The sequence below is a fragment of the Eurytemora carolleeae genome, unplaced genomic scaffold, assembly GCF_000591075.1.
Source record: "Eurytemora carolleeae unplaced genomic scaffold, Eaff_2.0 scaffold1006, whole genome shotgun sequence".
Lineage (NCBI taxonomy): Eukaryota > Metazoa > Arthropoda > Copepoda > Calanoida > Temoridae > Eurytemora > Eurytemora carolleeae.
The window spans coordinates 27,766-43,472 of record NW_019396893.1 but is presented as its reverse complement, the minus strand read 5'-3'; the positions used below and the strand labels follow the sequence as shown (position 1 = coordinate 43,472).

Below are 15,707 nucleotides of genomic sequence, written 5' to 3'. Positions count from 1 at the left end.
TATAATGTCGTATTACATGTCGAAGCCTGAAATGGGATCCATCTTTCACATAAATGATCAGTGAAATATTCTGGTCATAGGAAACTATTATGTGAATTATCAAAATTATCAAAGTTTAATTCTTTTAACCCCCCTCAGATACTAAACGAACACTTGTTTACAAATTCCGCCCAGAGAAAACTGGTTTCAATATGTACGCAGAGTATACGCAACTGCATTTAACTTTCCTTGCATTACATCCTTAGATTAGAGCATCTTCGTTAACAATTTCTAAAGCAATAAAAATTGCTACACTTATGGAATTTTTTTTTAAGTCATTTAATGCAAAGGTCATAAGGATAGGTTGAAAAATTCCAAACATGAATTAGCATTACTTTAGTTGAATAATTTAAAAATGTTTATTTCTAACCTTAAATTATATAAATTTCCTCTTTTTTAATAAAAAAATCATCTAAATAATAAAGTTCTACGCTTCTTTTATTTTCTTCTTTTTTAAAACCCGTTTTAATCAATGCATTCATTTATTTTTTTTAAAATCCATATTTAACAATAAAACATAATTTTGGAGGAGAGAGAGAGAGAGAGGGAGGGGCTTTCTAATTGATTAATCAGTAAGTTCTGGATATTGAAGATTACTTATCGATTACGTCTTGGATTTGATTTGGGAAGATTCAACAATGCTGAACACAGCCAGGGATCCGTCATCATCCTGCCAGTTGAATAGGAACAGTTAGAATCCGGATTAGAAGGATCCATAACATAAACTTATTTTTTCTAGCGTAATTTTAAGTGACCCCCCTCTATACAAAAATGGCAATGCCCAAATCCGATTATCAACGGTACCCTTCAAGCCTTTTTCTGATCAATAATGTGGAGGAAATGGTCGTTTTTTTTAAAAATTATTCTTGCATGTTTTCCCGTAGTAGAAATGCGCAAGTCACTTTTATAGAGTGACTACAATTAAAATAATTTTTTTTTCGAAATTATAATTATTGCTTTCTCATTCATACTTTATCAGACAACGCTTTTAACGGTACCATTGTAAATCGGGCATTGCCATCATTTCATGAAGAGACACTTCAAATTACTGTTATAGTCCCTTTAGATAAATCCCTTTAAATAAATCCCTTTAAACAAATCCCTTTAAATAAATCCCTATAAATATATCCCTTTAAATAAATCCCTTTAAATAAATCCCTTTAAATAAATCCCTTTAAATATATCACCTGGGTTTTAGTGACTCTACAAATCTTTTTGTGATGTGATAACTGATCACTGGAGTGAAAGCTTCTTCCACACCCTTCATTTATACACTAAATACACAAGAATATATGGTCATTGGTCGCTTGTCGTTGACAAGAGGCTCTGTTAGCCATTTTGGCTGTCGTTTGTCGTTTTTTGGTTGAAGGTTGTCGTTGTCATAGTTTTGGTCGTCGTCATTGTGGTTGTGGTTGTCGCTTCTTCTACAACCTTCGTTAAAACAAGCAAAAAAAGTATCACTTATCACAAAATTAGCTATTATCATTGATCATTTTTTACGATTTTTTTCTTGGATTTAAAAAAATCTTTTAGGCAATGTTTTTTAATTCCAACCATGCATAAACATTCCCTGGGGTCATGCTGCTGTGAGTTGCCTCAAAATTGTTTGGCCCGATGGGTTCAACCGTTTCGACGTTCATCGGTTACAAACAAATTGACAGACAAGCACAGTGTAATAGAATGATCATTTATTATTATATCATTGATCATTGATCATTGATCATTGATCAAAGATCAAAGGTCAAAGATCATAGATCAAAGATCAAAGATCAAAGATCAAAGATCAAAGATCAAAGATCAAAGATCAAAGATCAAAGATCATTGTCATTGTCATTGTCATTGTCATTGACCATTGACCATTGACCATTGACCATTGCCCATTGACCATTGATAATAGAACCTTGACCATTAATCATTGATTAAAGATCATTGTCTTTCATAATTGATCATTTTCATTGACAATTGATCATAATCATGTTGATCAACAATTGATCATTCTCATTGATTATTGATCATTTCTATTTGTAACTAATCTTCGTGGGTGCTTCTCGCCCAAAATTATTGAACATTAGCACTGAACATTGATGATTTCAATATCTTTGATTTTATAATTTCTATAAAGTAATATTGGGGATATTTAATGCTTTTCTAATTTTTCAACACTTTGAAAAAAGATTTACCTTGTAAGGTTTATGTCCCGTGTGGATATTCTTGTGCATTTTTAGTTTAGTTTTTGTAAAGAACCGTTTTCCGCACACATCACAGGGAAATTGAAGGCTCACGTCATGTGACTTCTTGTGGTAGTCTGCAGTACGATATTCATTCAAGATTATATTATAAATTTTAGAGAACGTGAACGCAAAATTGATGTAAAATTTAGACACACATTTTATCGTAAAAGTGACAGTGAGCGTAATTTAAAGTGACCTTCTATGAAGAGATGGCAATGTCCGATTTACATCGGTACCCTTAAAACCTTAATCTGATCAAAAATATTGTCTTTCTGACTCGAAAATTGTTTAAATTCTCCATTGCTTCTTTTCAGCAAGAAATGCGCAGTCATTTTCGAAAAAAGCTTTTTAACAATCAAAACTGAAATAAAAAAGTCGTCTTCATTGTATTAATATAGTCGCCTACCACTTTAGAAGATAAAAAAAATTCTCGTTAAATTGTTATTGACATGTACATTTTACGCTGTTTACTCTTTCTTTCAAAATAACTAATTTAATAAGAAACTAATTTAATATTTAATATAAAAAATACAGTGCTTCCCCCGAAAAAAAACAAGAAAAAAAACCAATTCTGTATTTCGTATTAAGCACTTTTTAAATTATCAGGACAGCCTCTGTTTGTTATTCTAGTTAGCACTGTCAAATTATCTCACTTTTCAACCTTAATTCTACAACATTTTCACAAGTTTTAACTCGGATCCTTATTTAGTTGAATGTCTGTTTAATGTTTAATGAATTGTATTGGCTCATTTGAATTCTCAGTAATAGGGTTTATTAACCTCATGACTAATCTAGACTCCCCCCGCTCCCCCCCACCACTTCAAGGAAATAATCACGAATTTTAACAAATCTTATCGTTAACAATGTCAAGAAAAAGCTTAAATTGTTAAAATCTGTTGCAAACTATAAGGTCTTTAATTTTACAATATTATCGTAACATTTTTTACAAAGTTTTAGAAATGAAGAAAAAAAAGGAAATTCAAATTTGGAACAGATAAGAGTGCTATAAAATTCAAATTATATGGAACCACAGACGTTTAGAGAGTGACATGCTTGATCCACGACGTCTAATTTCTGGTAACTGCCTTTAATGCGTCTCCAACATAAATCTGCAAGTTACTTTTACAACGAAACCGCACTTGAAACTTATCTTTTTTCAACTATTTATAGAAGGAAATCTCATTCAACCCTAATCAAACAATCAGACATGCCACTCTATAAATAGGAGGTTACTTACAATTATGTTTACAGAGCCCGAATTTAATGAATTTTAGCCGAGTCCCAAATCCGCCAAAAACCGGTTTCAAATGAGCAACGGCTTAAATCATGAAACATTAAATATAATTTTAAAAAAACCAACCATATTGAGCCGTGTCTCAACTTCTTTAAATTCGGCCTCAGTTAAAATATCTATTTTTCCGAACTAGAACTAAACATATTTGAATTTTTAATTTTCCTCGCCAGGGAAGTTTTAAAATTTGTTAAAGAGGTGAAACTATGAGATAAAAATCGCTTTAAAAAAGCTGCCCTTCTTCTTAAACAATTTTCAATTATCTGCCCGACAATAGTTTTCCATAGAAACAGCTTATCCAGCTAGCAGGGCCTTAATTGGATCAATCAGGCTTAATTTAAACAATGCATTAATATAGATAGATAGATAGACATCTGACACCAGACATTAGACACTTTAGACATGTGTTTGGTGATATAAACAAAACAAAAAGATAAGGCCTGCAAATAGTAACATTTTTAAGGGGGAGGGGAGGCAAGCAATCATAGCCACCCCCCAATTCTGGTTATATAAGGTTTACACAGTTAATTAAAAGGAAAGAACAGAAAAAATATTTATTGCTTTGATTTTCGCGAAGCAAGTTTTTTTTAAAAGAAAATTTTTAAAAACTACCTCAGAAAATCCCCATTTTGCGAATTTTTATTTTTTATTTAAATGTTTACAAAGGATGTTTAGCTATACAAAATTTGTTACAGTAAGTGTCAGTAAAATTTTCCTCAAAAAACAATAGTCGTCTGACGTGCAGGAGTTATAATTTTCGATAACAATTGATATTTCATAGAAAAGATTTGATATTCTAAATTTTAAGAATATCTTCCTAAAGAGTTTTGTGATTTGAAGAGTTTGAAGCAGATGGTACAGGAGAAGGAGATCTTACTGTGCTTATTATCCATGTGAGATTCTAAACAAAGGAGATCTTACTGTGCTTATTATCCATGTGAGATTCTAAACAAAGGAAATCATACTATGCTTATTATCCAATTGGGATACTAAACAAAGGAGAAATTTCATGATTATTATCCATGTGATTGTTATCCATGTGAGATTCTAAACAATGGAACTGATACTCGCCTCAAACTCTAATTATCTAATCCTTATGTCTTTGCAACCTGATGTGTAGACCTTTGACATTTCAAACTATGGATACTGCTAGTTCATAGCGTAAAATGTAGAAAGTTTACACAATTAAGTCAAAAAGATAAAAATATTAGAAAATCAAAGTTGGATAGCTTTATTAATACTTAATTAAATATAACTCTGTTAATTAGACTCGTGGCTTTCTACAGTAGATCAAGAGCATATCAAAGCAAAAGTTACAAGAGTTATAATATGTAGTTTAACTGATTAAAAAAAACTGTGCAAAATTGACATTATAAAATAATACAAAATAAATACTAACTGACCTAAATTTTTCTTCCATTTAAACCGATCTCCACATTCTGTGCAAATAAAAGGTCGATCATCTATTTAAAATATTTATCATTCACTCAATCAATCAATCAATCAATCAATAAATCAATAAATTAATCGATCAATCAATCAATAAATCAATCCGCCCTTCGTTCCTCTTGAACAATCAATTTTCCGTTAAATAATTTCAAAAATAGCGTTAAAAAATCACCTAACTTACCAAAAATAAATTATCAATCAATCAATCAGAACCCAACAATTATTACAAAATAACAACAATTTTTATTTTAATAATAATCTTTCAAATAAAGCAAATATTATTATTTCTTTTTAACTAATGTTGAATTAAGATCTAGGGTTTTTTTTGTGTGGTTTGAATCTTGTTTTAATTAATAAATATTTTCCCTGTATGTACATTTGAGTGCATGTACAGGCTTGATTTTGATGCGTACAGTTCTCCACAAACCTTACACTCGTACTTTATCCCTGCAGTACATAAACAAAGGTGTGTATATTTTCATGAAAAATTATCCCCCCTCCCCGTTCTAATTTTTCTTTTCCTAGAAGATTGTCTTTTTTAGGGTTTTAATTGCTGAATTGTCTAATTTTTCATTTTCCCCTCCAAGATCTTCAAAAATAATTTTTTTGAAGTTTTTACTTCTTATAATAAAAATTCAAGTGTGTCTGAAAAGTGGAAACCTAACGAATTAATTGGTGATCTTTATCATATTCGTTATATACTTAAAAAATGCGAGAAAATAAGGTTTGTCAATTGTTGTAGGTTTCGGGCGTTGTCCAATTCGTCCAATAAACAATAATTTTTTGATATCCTGAACCTCATTTTATGTTTTTGTGGACGATACCTCTAAATTTGGTGTTTTTTATATTATATTTTAACACATAGAAACAATCTCAAGAACTGACAAGGGTCAACCCAGACCGAAATATACTTTCAATAAATGTTAAACTAACATCTACTTTTTTTTACTCTACAGAGATTTGGTCCATCACCATCACCGAATTTTAAATGTAAAACTGTTGTTTCTAAGAGAATGTATAATTGTTATATCATAAATTTCAACATATAAGGATTAAGGAAATAAAATATCCAAGTCTCACTTCTCCCCAAGGCTTAAAACTATTTCCTAAGATAGAATAGAGAAAGGGGGGGGGGCGAGGGAGGGGGGAGACTGAAACTTTACCTAGATGCAGATGCTCAACATGTCTCTTCAAATTTCTATTATTACTCGTCTTGTATTCACAGTAGTCACAAGAATATCTATTTTCCTGGAGAAAAACCTTGTTTTAATAATTAAAAAGGGACTGAAAGCGTAATTTCAAGTGACCTTCCATTTAAAGTGGGCCATCCACGATTCACAACGGTACCCTATATATCTGTACATATCTTTATCATTCAACCACAACGCTTTTCATTATTTCTCAATATAACGTTAAACAATCAATACTTGAAGTTTTTAATTTAACGTTTAACAGTCAATACTTGAAGTTTTTTATTCAACGTATAAAAGTCAATACTTGGAGTTTTCAATTTAACATATAACAGTCAATACTTGGAGTTTTCAATTTAACGTATAACAGTCAATACTTGAAGTTTTTAATTAAACAAATAACAGTCAATACTTGGAGTTTTTAATTTAACGTATAACAGTCAATACTTGCAGTTTTTAATTTAACGTGTAACAGTCAATACTTTTAGAGAAGTTCAAGCAGGTTTTTATATATTTAAACAGAGACTTTCGATGGTTTCGATGGTACTGTTGTAAATAGGGTATTGCCCTCTTTGCATGTAGGGTCCCTTGAAATAACACTTATAGTCCCTTCAAATAACAATAATAATAATAATAATTGGTGTACCTTAATCTGAGGTGATTAAGCGTGTATATTTTCTTTAAAAATCATCAACCCGTAAAACATTACTTCTTTCTCAGAAAAAGAATTATTGTAAAAGGAAATGTTTTAAAATTTGAGTAGAAATCAAATATCAAAAAGAAGGAAAAAGCCAGAGACATTTTTTTTCTTAAAAAATAGGTTAGAAAGAATTTTTTTTTCTGGGAAAATAAAGGATTTTTTGGATAAATAGTATAAAATAAAAATTTACCTTTGTTAATGTCTTTACAGACGTTTTTTCTTTCCCTTTCTTTTCAAGTGTATTCACAGGGTCCTCTACATGAGTGTTCATGTGCTCTTCCAAAATAGATTGAGACTTAAATTTATATTGGCAAATATCACAAGAGAAAAACTCGCAATGACTCTTCATATGTCTCTTTAGGCTTGTTAAACCAACAAACGATTTTCCACATGGTGCACAGTGGTGATATTTAGAACAGCTTTGCCAGTGTTTCTTCAGTCTTACTTTAGAGAGGAAAATTTTCCCACACTTTTCACAAGATCCACAGTCTGCAAGAAAAAGAAATAATTATGTCAAAAAAGAAAAAGAAAATTTTTATCAATCAATCAATAATCAAAACTTAATAGAAAATATCAAAATATTCAAATGGAATCAAATCTATTTTTTTAATCTAAATTTTACCTTCTACTTTCTTTCCAGATTCTTTGATTTTTATTTCACCCCCCTGCGGTATTTGCTCATCCTCCTCGTACGAATTCTCGTGTATATCCTGTGAACTCTGAACAAGTGCATCCTGTACAGAATCATCGTCAACTTCATGCTTTACGACGTCAACGTGTTCAGGTTTACAGCTTCCATGCAGAAGTTCTACAAATAGTTTATTCAATTTAAAGGTTAGGGTCGCAAATGAAAAAAGAAAAACAAGATCAAAGCAAACTTTGTCAGGCTAGCTCAACATTTCGGAGAAAGAACATCTTTTTAATTTTAATTTTCAGAGCTCTAAAAATGATTTCACAACAAAAAATATGTAACAACATACATATTTTGAAGACTGAAAAAAAGTGAATTGTGAACCTTAAGATGAAAAATATAGAAGTAAAGAAATAAAATATTTTAGTATCTACTTATGTTGTGGACAAAAACATTCATAAAAATGAGCAAACAAAAAATATAGCCTTTTCGTCGCTGTGACTACAATTATTTTCATTATTCAAGCATGTTCCGCAAAAAAAGCCCAATCTAATCGTTTCAGCTATTTTTTGGGTAACAAACTAACATATACGTAATATGTATAATCCAGAACTCAAAAAGAAAATCTTATTCAAACCTGAGATTGGACCTGAGTTCAAAGTTAAATACAAGGCTTCCATTTTTTCCTATCACGAAAATTATTATTCTTATTTCATTAGTGTGATAAAAATAATGGCAATAGCAATAATAATGACAGAGACAGCGACAGCGACTGCGACTGCGACTAGGGTGTCCCAAGAAACATGACAATTTTTCGAATGGTTTAGAATGTCTTCTTCCATAATTTGTTATGATGTTTGATACCTTAATAATATTATATAGTAAATTTATTTCAAAGTAAAATATATTTGAGCAAAAGATTTTTTTTTAACAAAATAAACTGCAAAAAACCTTAAATACCTAATACAGTATATGGAAGACGACATTCAAAACTATTTACCAATTGTCATGTTTCGTGGGACACCCTGTTATCTCTCTTTACTGAGGGGCACTCGCAACAAACGTCGAGCAGTTTAATGATGCCATGAACTAGAACTTTGGAAACATTTATTGTTAATTTATTTGAAATAAAATTTCATTCCTATCAGTGCCATGCTTATTCGAAACTCCTGAAAAAATATATTTCATTAAATCGTTGAATTGTTTGCTTGCTAATTACTGTTTTTTATAAAAGAAATATTGTCTTTTTTTTAACAACATTTAATAAATTTTTTTGAACAAGTAAAAAACATATTTTTTCCTTTCTGATATTATCAAACAAATTGAACTGCACCATTTTATCAGTTATATTGTTCTACATTCAAACATTGATTTTTGCTTCACTGATCGAAAACTTTTATTCAAAAAAAAAGTTTTTGTTTTTGATTCGGGGGGAGGGGGGGCATTGGAAATGATTTTTGATGGTTTGGGGGGAAGAAATGAAAAATTGGACATCAAATGGCAACCTTTTTTCACTATTTTTAATATTTTTACCCCAAAATTCAAAAAGTTTCCCTATAAATTATTATCTTCCCAAATTCAGCGAATAAAACCCTTAAAATTAGAGCGTACAACTGAGGATAACAATATTTTCAAAAGTGGGGGAAGAATAATGATTTTTCGAGAAAAATACACCCCTGGAATTGCGAAAAAAATGTCCCTTGGTTCCTCCAACATTTTCTCTAGGGAACTCTTCTTCAGGAACTGGTTTTCCGAGGAACTTGCACAAACGTTCCCAACCCTCCCCTACTTGGAACACAAGCAGTTGATCTGCAGGAACCAACTGGGAGTTAGGTGTTCCATATATTTATTGATCACTAGCGGAAGTGCCCGGCGTTGCCCATGATATTTTAACAAAATTTTATATTTAAATTTTTCTTAGCCTATGTATGATGTTACCCTAGGATATTCAAGGGTTCCATTAAAAAATTCATTAAATGATGAAGATTACTTGAATTCTTTTAAAATACAAAATTTTCGATTATTTTTTTTAACGTTGTCAACTGGATAAAAAATCAAGACACTCCCTCCTCAATGATATAAAATCTATTGAGAAAATAAAAAAATTGTACCACGGTATGTTTCCAAACATGACCGAACAATTATTTTATTTCTATTGAATAAAACTCTTCTTAAAGGGGCTGTACGCGGTAATTTAAAGTGACTCTTCATTCTAACACGTTTTTTTTTTTGAAAATTAAAAGTTTCTCTATGAAAGAGAATAGCGGACTTGAACAACAGAGGCAAAGTAGGATATTAAAATAATTCACACATAATGTAAAGGGTCCATTGTGAATAGGACATGCACTCTTTACTTGAGGGGTAACCGGAAATTACGCTGACCAGTCCCTTTATTGAAGAACCAGTACTAAAGGAAAAGTATGGATATTTTGGCAGAACAGTCATTTTCAGAAAATATGAACACATTCCTGTTTGACCGCGGCATTATGCATAATGTATTGATACATCCATAACTCTTTATTGGTATGCAAGTCGACAAGGTCGAAGAAGTTGTCAGGACATGCTGTCGATCTTGTCATATTGTGAATACTTAGTCGATCAAACTTTTCCCTCGTCGCACTGAACCTAAATATGATATTTATATTTTCCCTCGTCACACTGAACCTAAATATGATATTTGTATTTTCCCTCGTCGCACTGAACCTAAATATAATATTTGTATTCTATCATTGATAGATTTTAATTTACTAATATACATACATTTATATATAGATATACCCATCTTCAGGGAGCCCCATGTTGCAGACCTAAGCAAACACTTCTATAATTTTTATTAATAGCCATAATGCACATTGTACGCTAACGTACGGCGTGAACTCAAAACAGATGATGTTACGCATATTCCTGGAAAATCTAGAAAATCTAGAAAATCTAGAATATTCTATGCCCAACGCGGTTTTCAAAATTCGAATGTAAATATTCATTTGCTTTGACTTCTAGAAAGTAAATATGAAATATACATATTCCTTAAATATAGAACAGCTTGCAAAAATAGTCTTAAACAATTACAAGCGTTTAAGTAAATAAATAAGGATAAGTCCGCCACTCTTGATCAATCAGGTTTTTAAAGGGTACAGTTGTGAATCAGACAACTCACTTTAAAAATGGAGGGTCACTTGAATTACGCTTACAGTCCCTTTAATTTGCAAAATTCAGTTTATTTTTCTACATAAAATCATTTTTAACTTACTATTTACCAACATACCGGGAAACATTTCTGAGGGAAAAATTACGATTTAGAAAGGAAATATAACCCCCCTTATTCTAAACTAGGATTGAAAACACCTGGGAAAATTTGACGAAGCAAAGGCTTTTAAAGCATCCCAACAGTTTTCCACTTACCATCGGATGTATTTCTCATACCATACTCGCTGATTTGTGTTGTAATACTCAAGCATTCTAAAATAAAAAATTGCGAGATTTGTAAAAAAAAATTTTGAGCAGAAAATTTTGCGTTTTTTGTCTAACCTCGAATAGGAATCTTGCCAAACCTCAGGACTTTCCCGTTCCATCAATATTACCTAATAAATAAAACCTTGATCAGTACCATGGAATAACCTGATACATAAAACCATGATATAACAGTGAATTACAGGATAAATAAAATCACGATCGGAACCGTAGGATTAGACGATATTTAAAACCTAGATCAAAAGTGTGTAATAACATTGTATAAAAACCTTGATCAGTACCATGGAATAACCTGATACATAAAACCATGATATAACAGTGGAATTACAGGATAAATAAAATCACGATCGGAACCGTAGGATAGACGATTTATAAAACCTTGATCAAAAGTTGTGGAATAACTTTGTATAAAAAACCTTGATCAGTACCATGGAATAACCTGATATATAAAACCTTGATCAGAACTGTGGAATAACCTATTTATTAAACCTTGATCAGAACCCTGATTATAACAGTGGAGTTACCCGATAACTAAAATCTTGATTGAAACCGTGGGACTAGACAATATATAAAACCTTGATCAAAACCATGGAATAGCATAATATACAAAAAAACCTTGATCAGTACCATGGAATAACCTGATATATAAAACCTTGATGAGAACCATGAAATAACCTGATATATAAAACCTTAATCAGAACTGTGGAATTACCCAACAAAAAAAGATAAAAAGAAAAGATCATGGTAGACCCCAAATGTGGGTTCCACAGACCCCCATTGGACATTAAGGGCCTGTGTTTAAAACCTGTTCACCCTGCAGCCTGAATCCTGATATTCTTACCCTATGCCAGGGAAATGTAAATCAAAGTACGGAATCTGGCAAGTCACTCAACCTGGTGACGAATGTTTACTCTTCATTCAAGGGAGGTGTCAAGCTGAAGCTACCTGTAATTTAGATTGCTTCTATCACTTTGTGCCTACGTTCTAATGCACACATTTAGCTTCACTTCGGCATTATCTCCCCCTAAGTACCTTCTCAGAGTGGTTTTTGCGTCATGGGAATTGAATCATAGAGCTAGGATAGTGCTCTGGATGCATTCATATATTACGCTTTGACATTCAATGATCACATGTCCTTCTGACAGCTTCGCTTTCGCTCCTACAGTGATACAGAATGGAAAGTATGAGTATTTTGCCCAAGGGGGTAGGTCTTCTATTTCCTAACTACATGATGTTGGAGCCTAAACCACTTTTGTGGTTGAGGCATAGAAGCTAGTGAAGACGTGTCTCTCTCCATGTTGAGAACGTTAGCCACAGGTTCTTTTGAGCAACCTTCTGGGGCCATTGAACAGACGGCTCCCAACCACTACTTTAAGGGCTTCTACTTGGAGAGCCCACTTGTCATGCGGAGTCCTAATCCCAGCATAAAACACTGATTTAAGGATTTTTCTCCCAGACGTAGTTTCCTAGCTTTATACTGACCCTATCCTTCATTGGCATTAGCCCTGCGTCTATGGCTCCTGCTACCCTCTCTGATGACTTTGGCAGTTGCAGGATATTCCTGGCAACTATGTGCTGAATTATGTCCAGCTTCTCTATTACTCCCTTTGAGAACTGTGAAATTACCCGCTATATAAAGCCTTGATCCTAACAGTGGAATTACCTTATAATTGAAACCTTGATCAGAACAATGTAATTACTCAATATATAGAACCTTAATCAGAACTGTGGAATTAACCGGTGTATAAAACCTTGATCAGAACTGTGGAATTACCAGATATAAAAAACCTTGATAAGAACTGTGGAATTAACAAATTGGGATGATCTTTAAAGTTATATTCTCTTAAAAAAAATCATAACCCCCATTTATTAAAAAATAATTTTTTCAGGGTTTTTTTTCATTGATTTGGAAAAAATAAATAATTTGTAGAAAAAAATTGGGTAAAAATTATCAAAATGGTTTAAAACAATTTTTCATTTTTCCCCCAGATTTTCAAAAATCATTCCCTACCACAGCGGGTGGGACTGAGGAGGGGGGAATTCTGAAAAAATAAAAACCCTTTCAAGAGTTGTTTTTTTGTTCAGAGGATAATTTTTACCATTTATTAAATACATTATAAATATATATTCTATACAATGCTAAGGATCAGGATCCATTGAATTTGCAACATTGCGGATTACTGGATCCAAGGGTCAAAATATCAGCCATAATCTATAAAAAACTTTTTTACTCTCAAAACTCAAACATAAACTGTTAAAAAACAATTGTTAAAAATTTTCAAAATATTTTTAAATTCTTTTATTGTAAAAAATCAGTAAATTTTGAAGAACTATTTATGACCAGGATTTTGCATAACGCAAAAAAGCAAATGTTTAGAAAAAAACTATTTTTAAAACATTTTCTTTTCTTACATTCTGCAAAATGTTGACCATAAAAGTAAATATAGGCAAAATACGAACCAAAAATGATCTTACTTAATGCACGTCACTACTTGCCTCACCTTAGCTTCAGGATAGTGTTTGAAGAATATATACCATAAAGTGCAAGCTGGTTGATCTACAACTACATCAATATCCCTGGAATAATATCCATATCAATACAACTAGGGATACACAACTACATCAATATCCCTGGAATAATATCCATATCAATACAACTAGGGATACACACCTACACCAATATCCCTGGAATAATATCCATATCAATACAACTAGGGATCCACAACTACATCGATATCCCTGGAATAATATCCACATCAATAAAGGGATTCAGTATACAGGAATACTGAATACTAGGATACAGAAATACTGGATAAATAATTTTCTGGCTTCAATAATAAAGAAATACTTTATACAGGAATACTGAATACAGGAATACTAGATACAGGAATACTGGATACAGGAATACTGGATACAGGAATATTGGATTCAGAAATACTGGATACAGGAATACTGGGTACAGGAATACTGGATACAGGAATACTAGAATTAGATACAGGAATACTGGATACAGGAACTGGGAATTGGGATACTGGATTTAAAGATTCTGAACACAGGATACAAAGTGCTGAAGGGATACAAGGATACTGAAAAAAAAACTACAAGGATAAATTACCAGGGTTTACTAAAACCGGATACAGGATGTAATGATTAATTCTATTAAAACTGAAATACCTATACTGTTCCATGAGAAAGGATGAATCCTTTTTTCCATCCAGAAAATCCAAATAGTTCTCCAGATTCAACTGAACGAACACAAATTTTAAATCCTGTTCTAATAATCAATCTAAATATTGACTTTCCTTGTCTGATTGTTTGTAACCAATAAACGTCAAACGGATAAACCAATCGTGCCCCAATTTTTTGTGGGACCTCACATAATCCCAGGAAAGATTTATGGATGGTTAGAATTAAAAAAAGTTGCTTCAAAATATTTTGATTTATAAAATACACTAAAAAATCGATAAAAGTCAAAGATTTAAAATAAAAATCGAAGCCTTGTATCATGGTTAAATGAATATATGTACAAAAAAACGTCACATTTTAAAAAATTCTCTGAAAAGAGAAAAACCGGTAAAATTTGTTGTTATTGTTTAATTCTAGTGCCGCGGTCAGGTAAACCAGGAACACATGGAACAATTTTTTAAATTTTGTTTTGTTTTTAAGTTTCCCTATTTTTTTCTCGATCAGGTTTTGTTTACTTTGAAAACAAAATAACTAGTTCTGTATTGCCTTTTTGAACAAATTTACATTTAAATATTGAAAATCTGTTCCTCTAAATGTTCTTCAAAGTCATGAACTGAGAACCCTAGATCGTGTAGAGCAGTCGCCATTGATTTGGTTCCAGTCTTTGGGAACCCAGCACAGATTATTTTCATCTTGTCAGGAGAAATATTTACACTTTATCCATTTGTTTCTGAAACAAATGAGCGTATACAACCTGTGTCTCTGAAAAAATTGCGTTTAGGCTTTTTAGCCGGCCTGATGAACGGTTTGGTGTACTATAAAGTTTTTCAAGTCCGTACGATGTAAATAGAAGGGTTGTCGACATTTTGCTCTAAAATGTTGGTTTAACCATCAAAAGTAGGCCAAATATTCAGAAATGTTCTCGTTCTCTTTTTCCAAGATTTCAAAGCAAACAAATGATTTCTAGGTGGAATGATTCGATAATTTGTGTGGGAGTATTAAGTATAAATTTCCCTTTTTAGTTATTTTTGTCCACAAATTCTGATAATCTGTTATAAAGTTGTAGTTCCGAATCTTAAGCATTTATAACAGGTCATGTGATCCAGTCATAAACTAAAATGGTTGAATTTATCTTATCTCAGGATCTCAGGAGTTCAGGAGTGCTAATTAGAAAATTATCTATCCGTCTAACGAATATTTCATTTTTATTATGTTTCCTCTTTGTGTGTCTTAAAAAAGTTGTTTATGCTAGTTAGAAACTTATTACACAGATCACAAAAATATTGTTTAGTATATAAAAGATTCTGTGTTGGTTACTCTATTACTGCAAATGTCACAAGAGAACATAGTTTTAACTACAACTTGTTAAACAATCAATCAATCAAACAAACAGACTTATAGGGATACCTTCTAACCAAGTTGCAATCCCACCGTGATATAATACTCAGCTGGGATTAAAATTAGGATTTACAATTTGATAATTAATTATTTCCTTAGCCTGTCCTAGCCGCGGCGCTCG

At 31.9% G+C, this 15,707-nt stretch overlaps 2 protein-coding genes across 3 annotated transcripts; both read right to left on the bottom strand.

Moving 5' to 3' along the window:
• Nucleotides 1–512: 512 nt before the first annotated feature.
• Nucleotides 513–8,263, bottom strand: LOC111709849 (gastrula zinc finger protein XlCGF57.1). Its single transcript, XM_023483769.1, has 10 exons — nucleotides 8,169–8,263; nucleotides 7,523–7,708; nucleotides 7,091–7,389; nucleotides 6,174–6,258; nucleotides 5,377–5,457; nucleotides 4,965–5,024; nucleotides 4,379–4,462; nucleotides 2,220–2,344; nucleotides 1,227–1,313; nucleotides 513–709 (listed from the first exon to the last, which is right to left on the bottom strand). Exons 1-10 carry the CDS (start codon nucleotides 8,209–8,211, stop codon nucleotides 644–646), a joined length of 1,116 nt encoding a protein of 371 aa, XP_023339537.1. The 5' UTR covers nucleotides 8,212–8,263; the 3' UTR covers nucleotides 513–643.
• Nucleotides 8,264–8,624: 361 nt separating this feature from the next.
• On the bottom strand, nucleotides 8,625–14,916 carry LOC111709854 (uncharacterized). Of its 2 annotated transcripts, XM_023483773.1 has the most exons (9): nucleotides 14,776–14,916; nucleotides 14,177–14,247; nucleotides 13,504–13,579; nucleotides 11,060–11,112; nucleotides 10,934–10,990; nucleotides 10,000–10,156; nucleotides 9,231–9,353; nucleotides 8,832–8,885; nucleotides 8,625–8,700 (listed from the first exon to the last, which is right to left on the bottom strand). In XM_023483773.1, the coding sequence occupies exons 1-9, from the start codon at nucleotides 14,878–14,880 to the stop codon at nucleotides 8,650–8,652; spliced, it is 747 nt and encodes a 248-aa protein (XP_023339541.1). In that variant the 5' UTR covers nucleotides 14,881–14,916; the 3' UTR covers nucleotides 8,625–8,649. The 2 variants fall into 2 exon arrangements, with proteins under 2 accessions (XP_023339541.1, XP_023339543.1); XM_023483775.1 differs by lacking the exons at nucleotides 8,625–8,700; nucleotides 8,832–8,885; nucleotides 9,231–9,353 and adding an exon at nucleotides 10,292–10,338 and having other exon boundaries at nucleotides 10,028–10,156.
• Between the last annotated feature and the right edge of the window lie 791 nt (nucleotides 14,917–15,707).

Coding starts and splice junctions, on each gene's coding strand:
- LOC111709849 (XM_023483769.1), bottom strand. CDS start 8,211: ATGGAAGCCTTGTATTTAACTTTGAACTCAGGTCCAATCTCAG. Junction 6,259..7,090: donor CTGTAAAGACATTAACAAAG/GTAAATTTTTAT, acceptor GTTTTTCTCCAG/GAAAATAGATATTCTTGTGA. Junction 1,314..2,219: donor CGGGACATAAACCTTACAAG/GTAAATCTTTTT, acceptor TTGTGTATTTAG/TGTATAAATGAAGGGTGTGG.
- LOC111709854 (XM_023483773.1), bottom strand. CDS start 14,880: ATGAAAATAATCTGTGCTGGGTTCCCAAAGACTGGAACCAAATCAATG. Junction 14,248..14,775: donor ACTTTGAAGAACATTTAGAG/GAACAGATTTTC, acceptor GTGTTCGTTCAG/TTGAATCTGGAGAACTATTT. Junction 10,157..10,933: donor TATGAGAAATACATCCGATG/GTAAGTGGAAAA, acceptor TATCATATTTAG/GTTCAGTGCGACGAGGGAAA.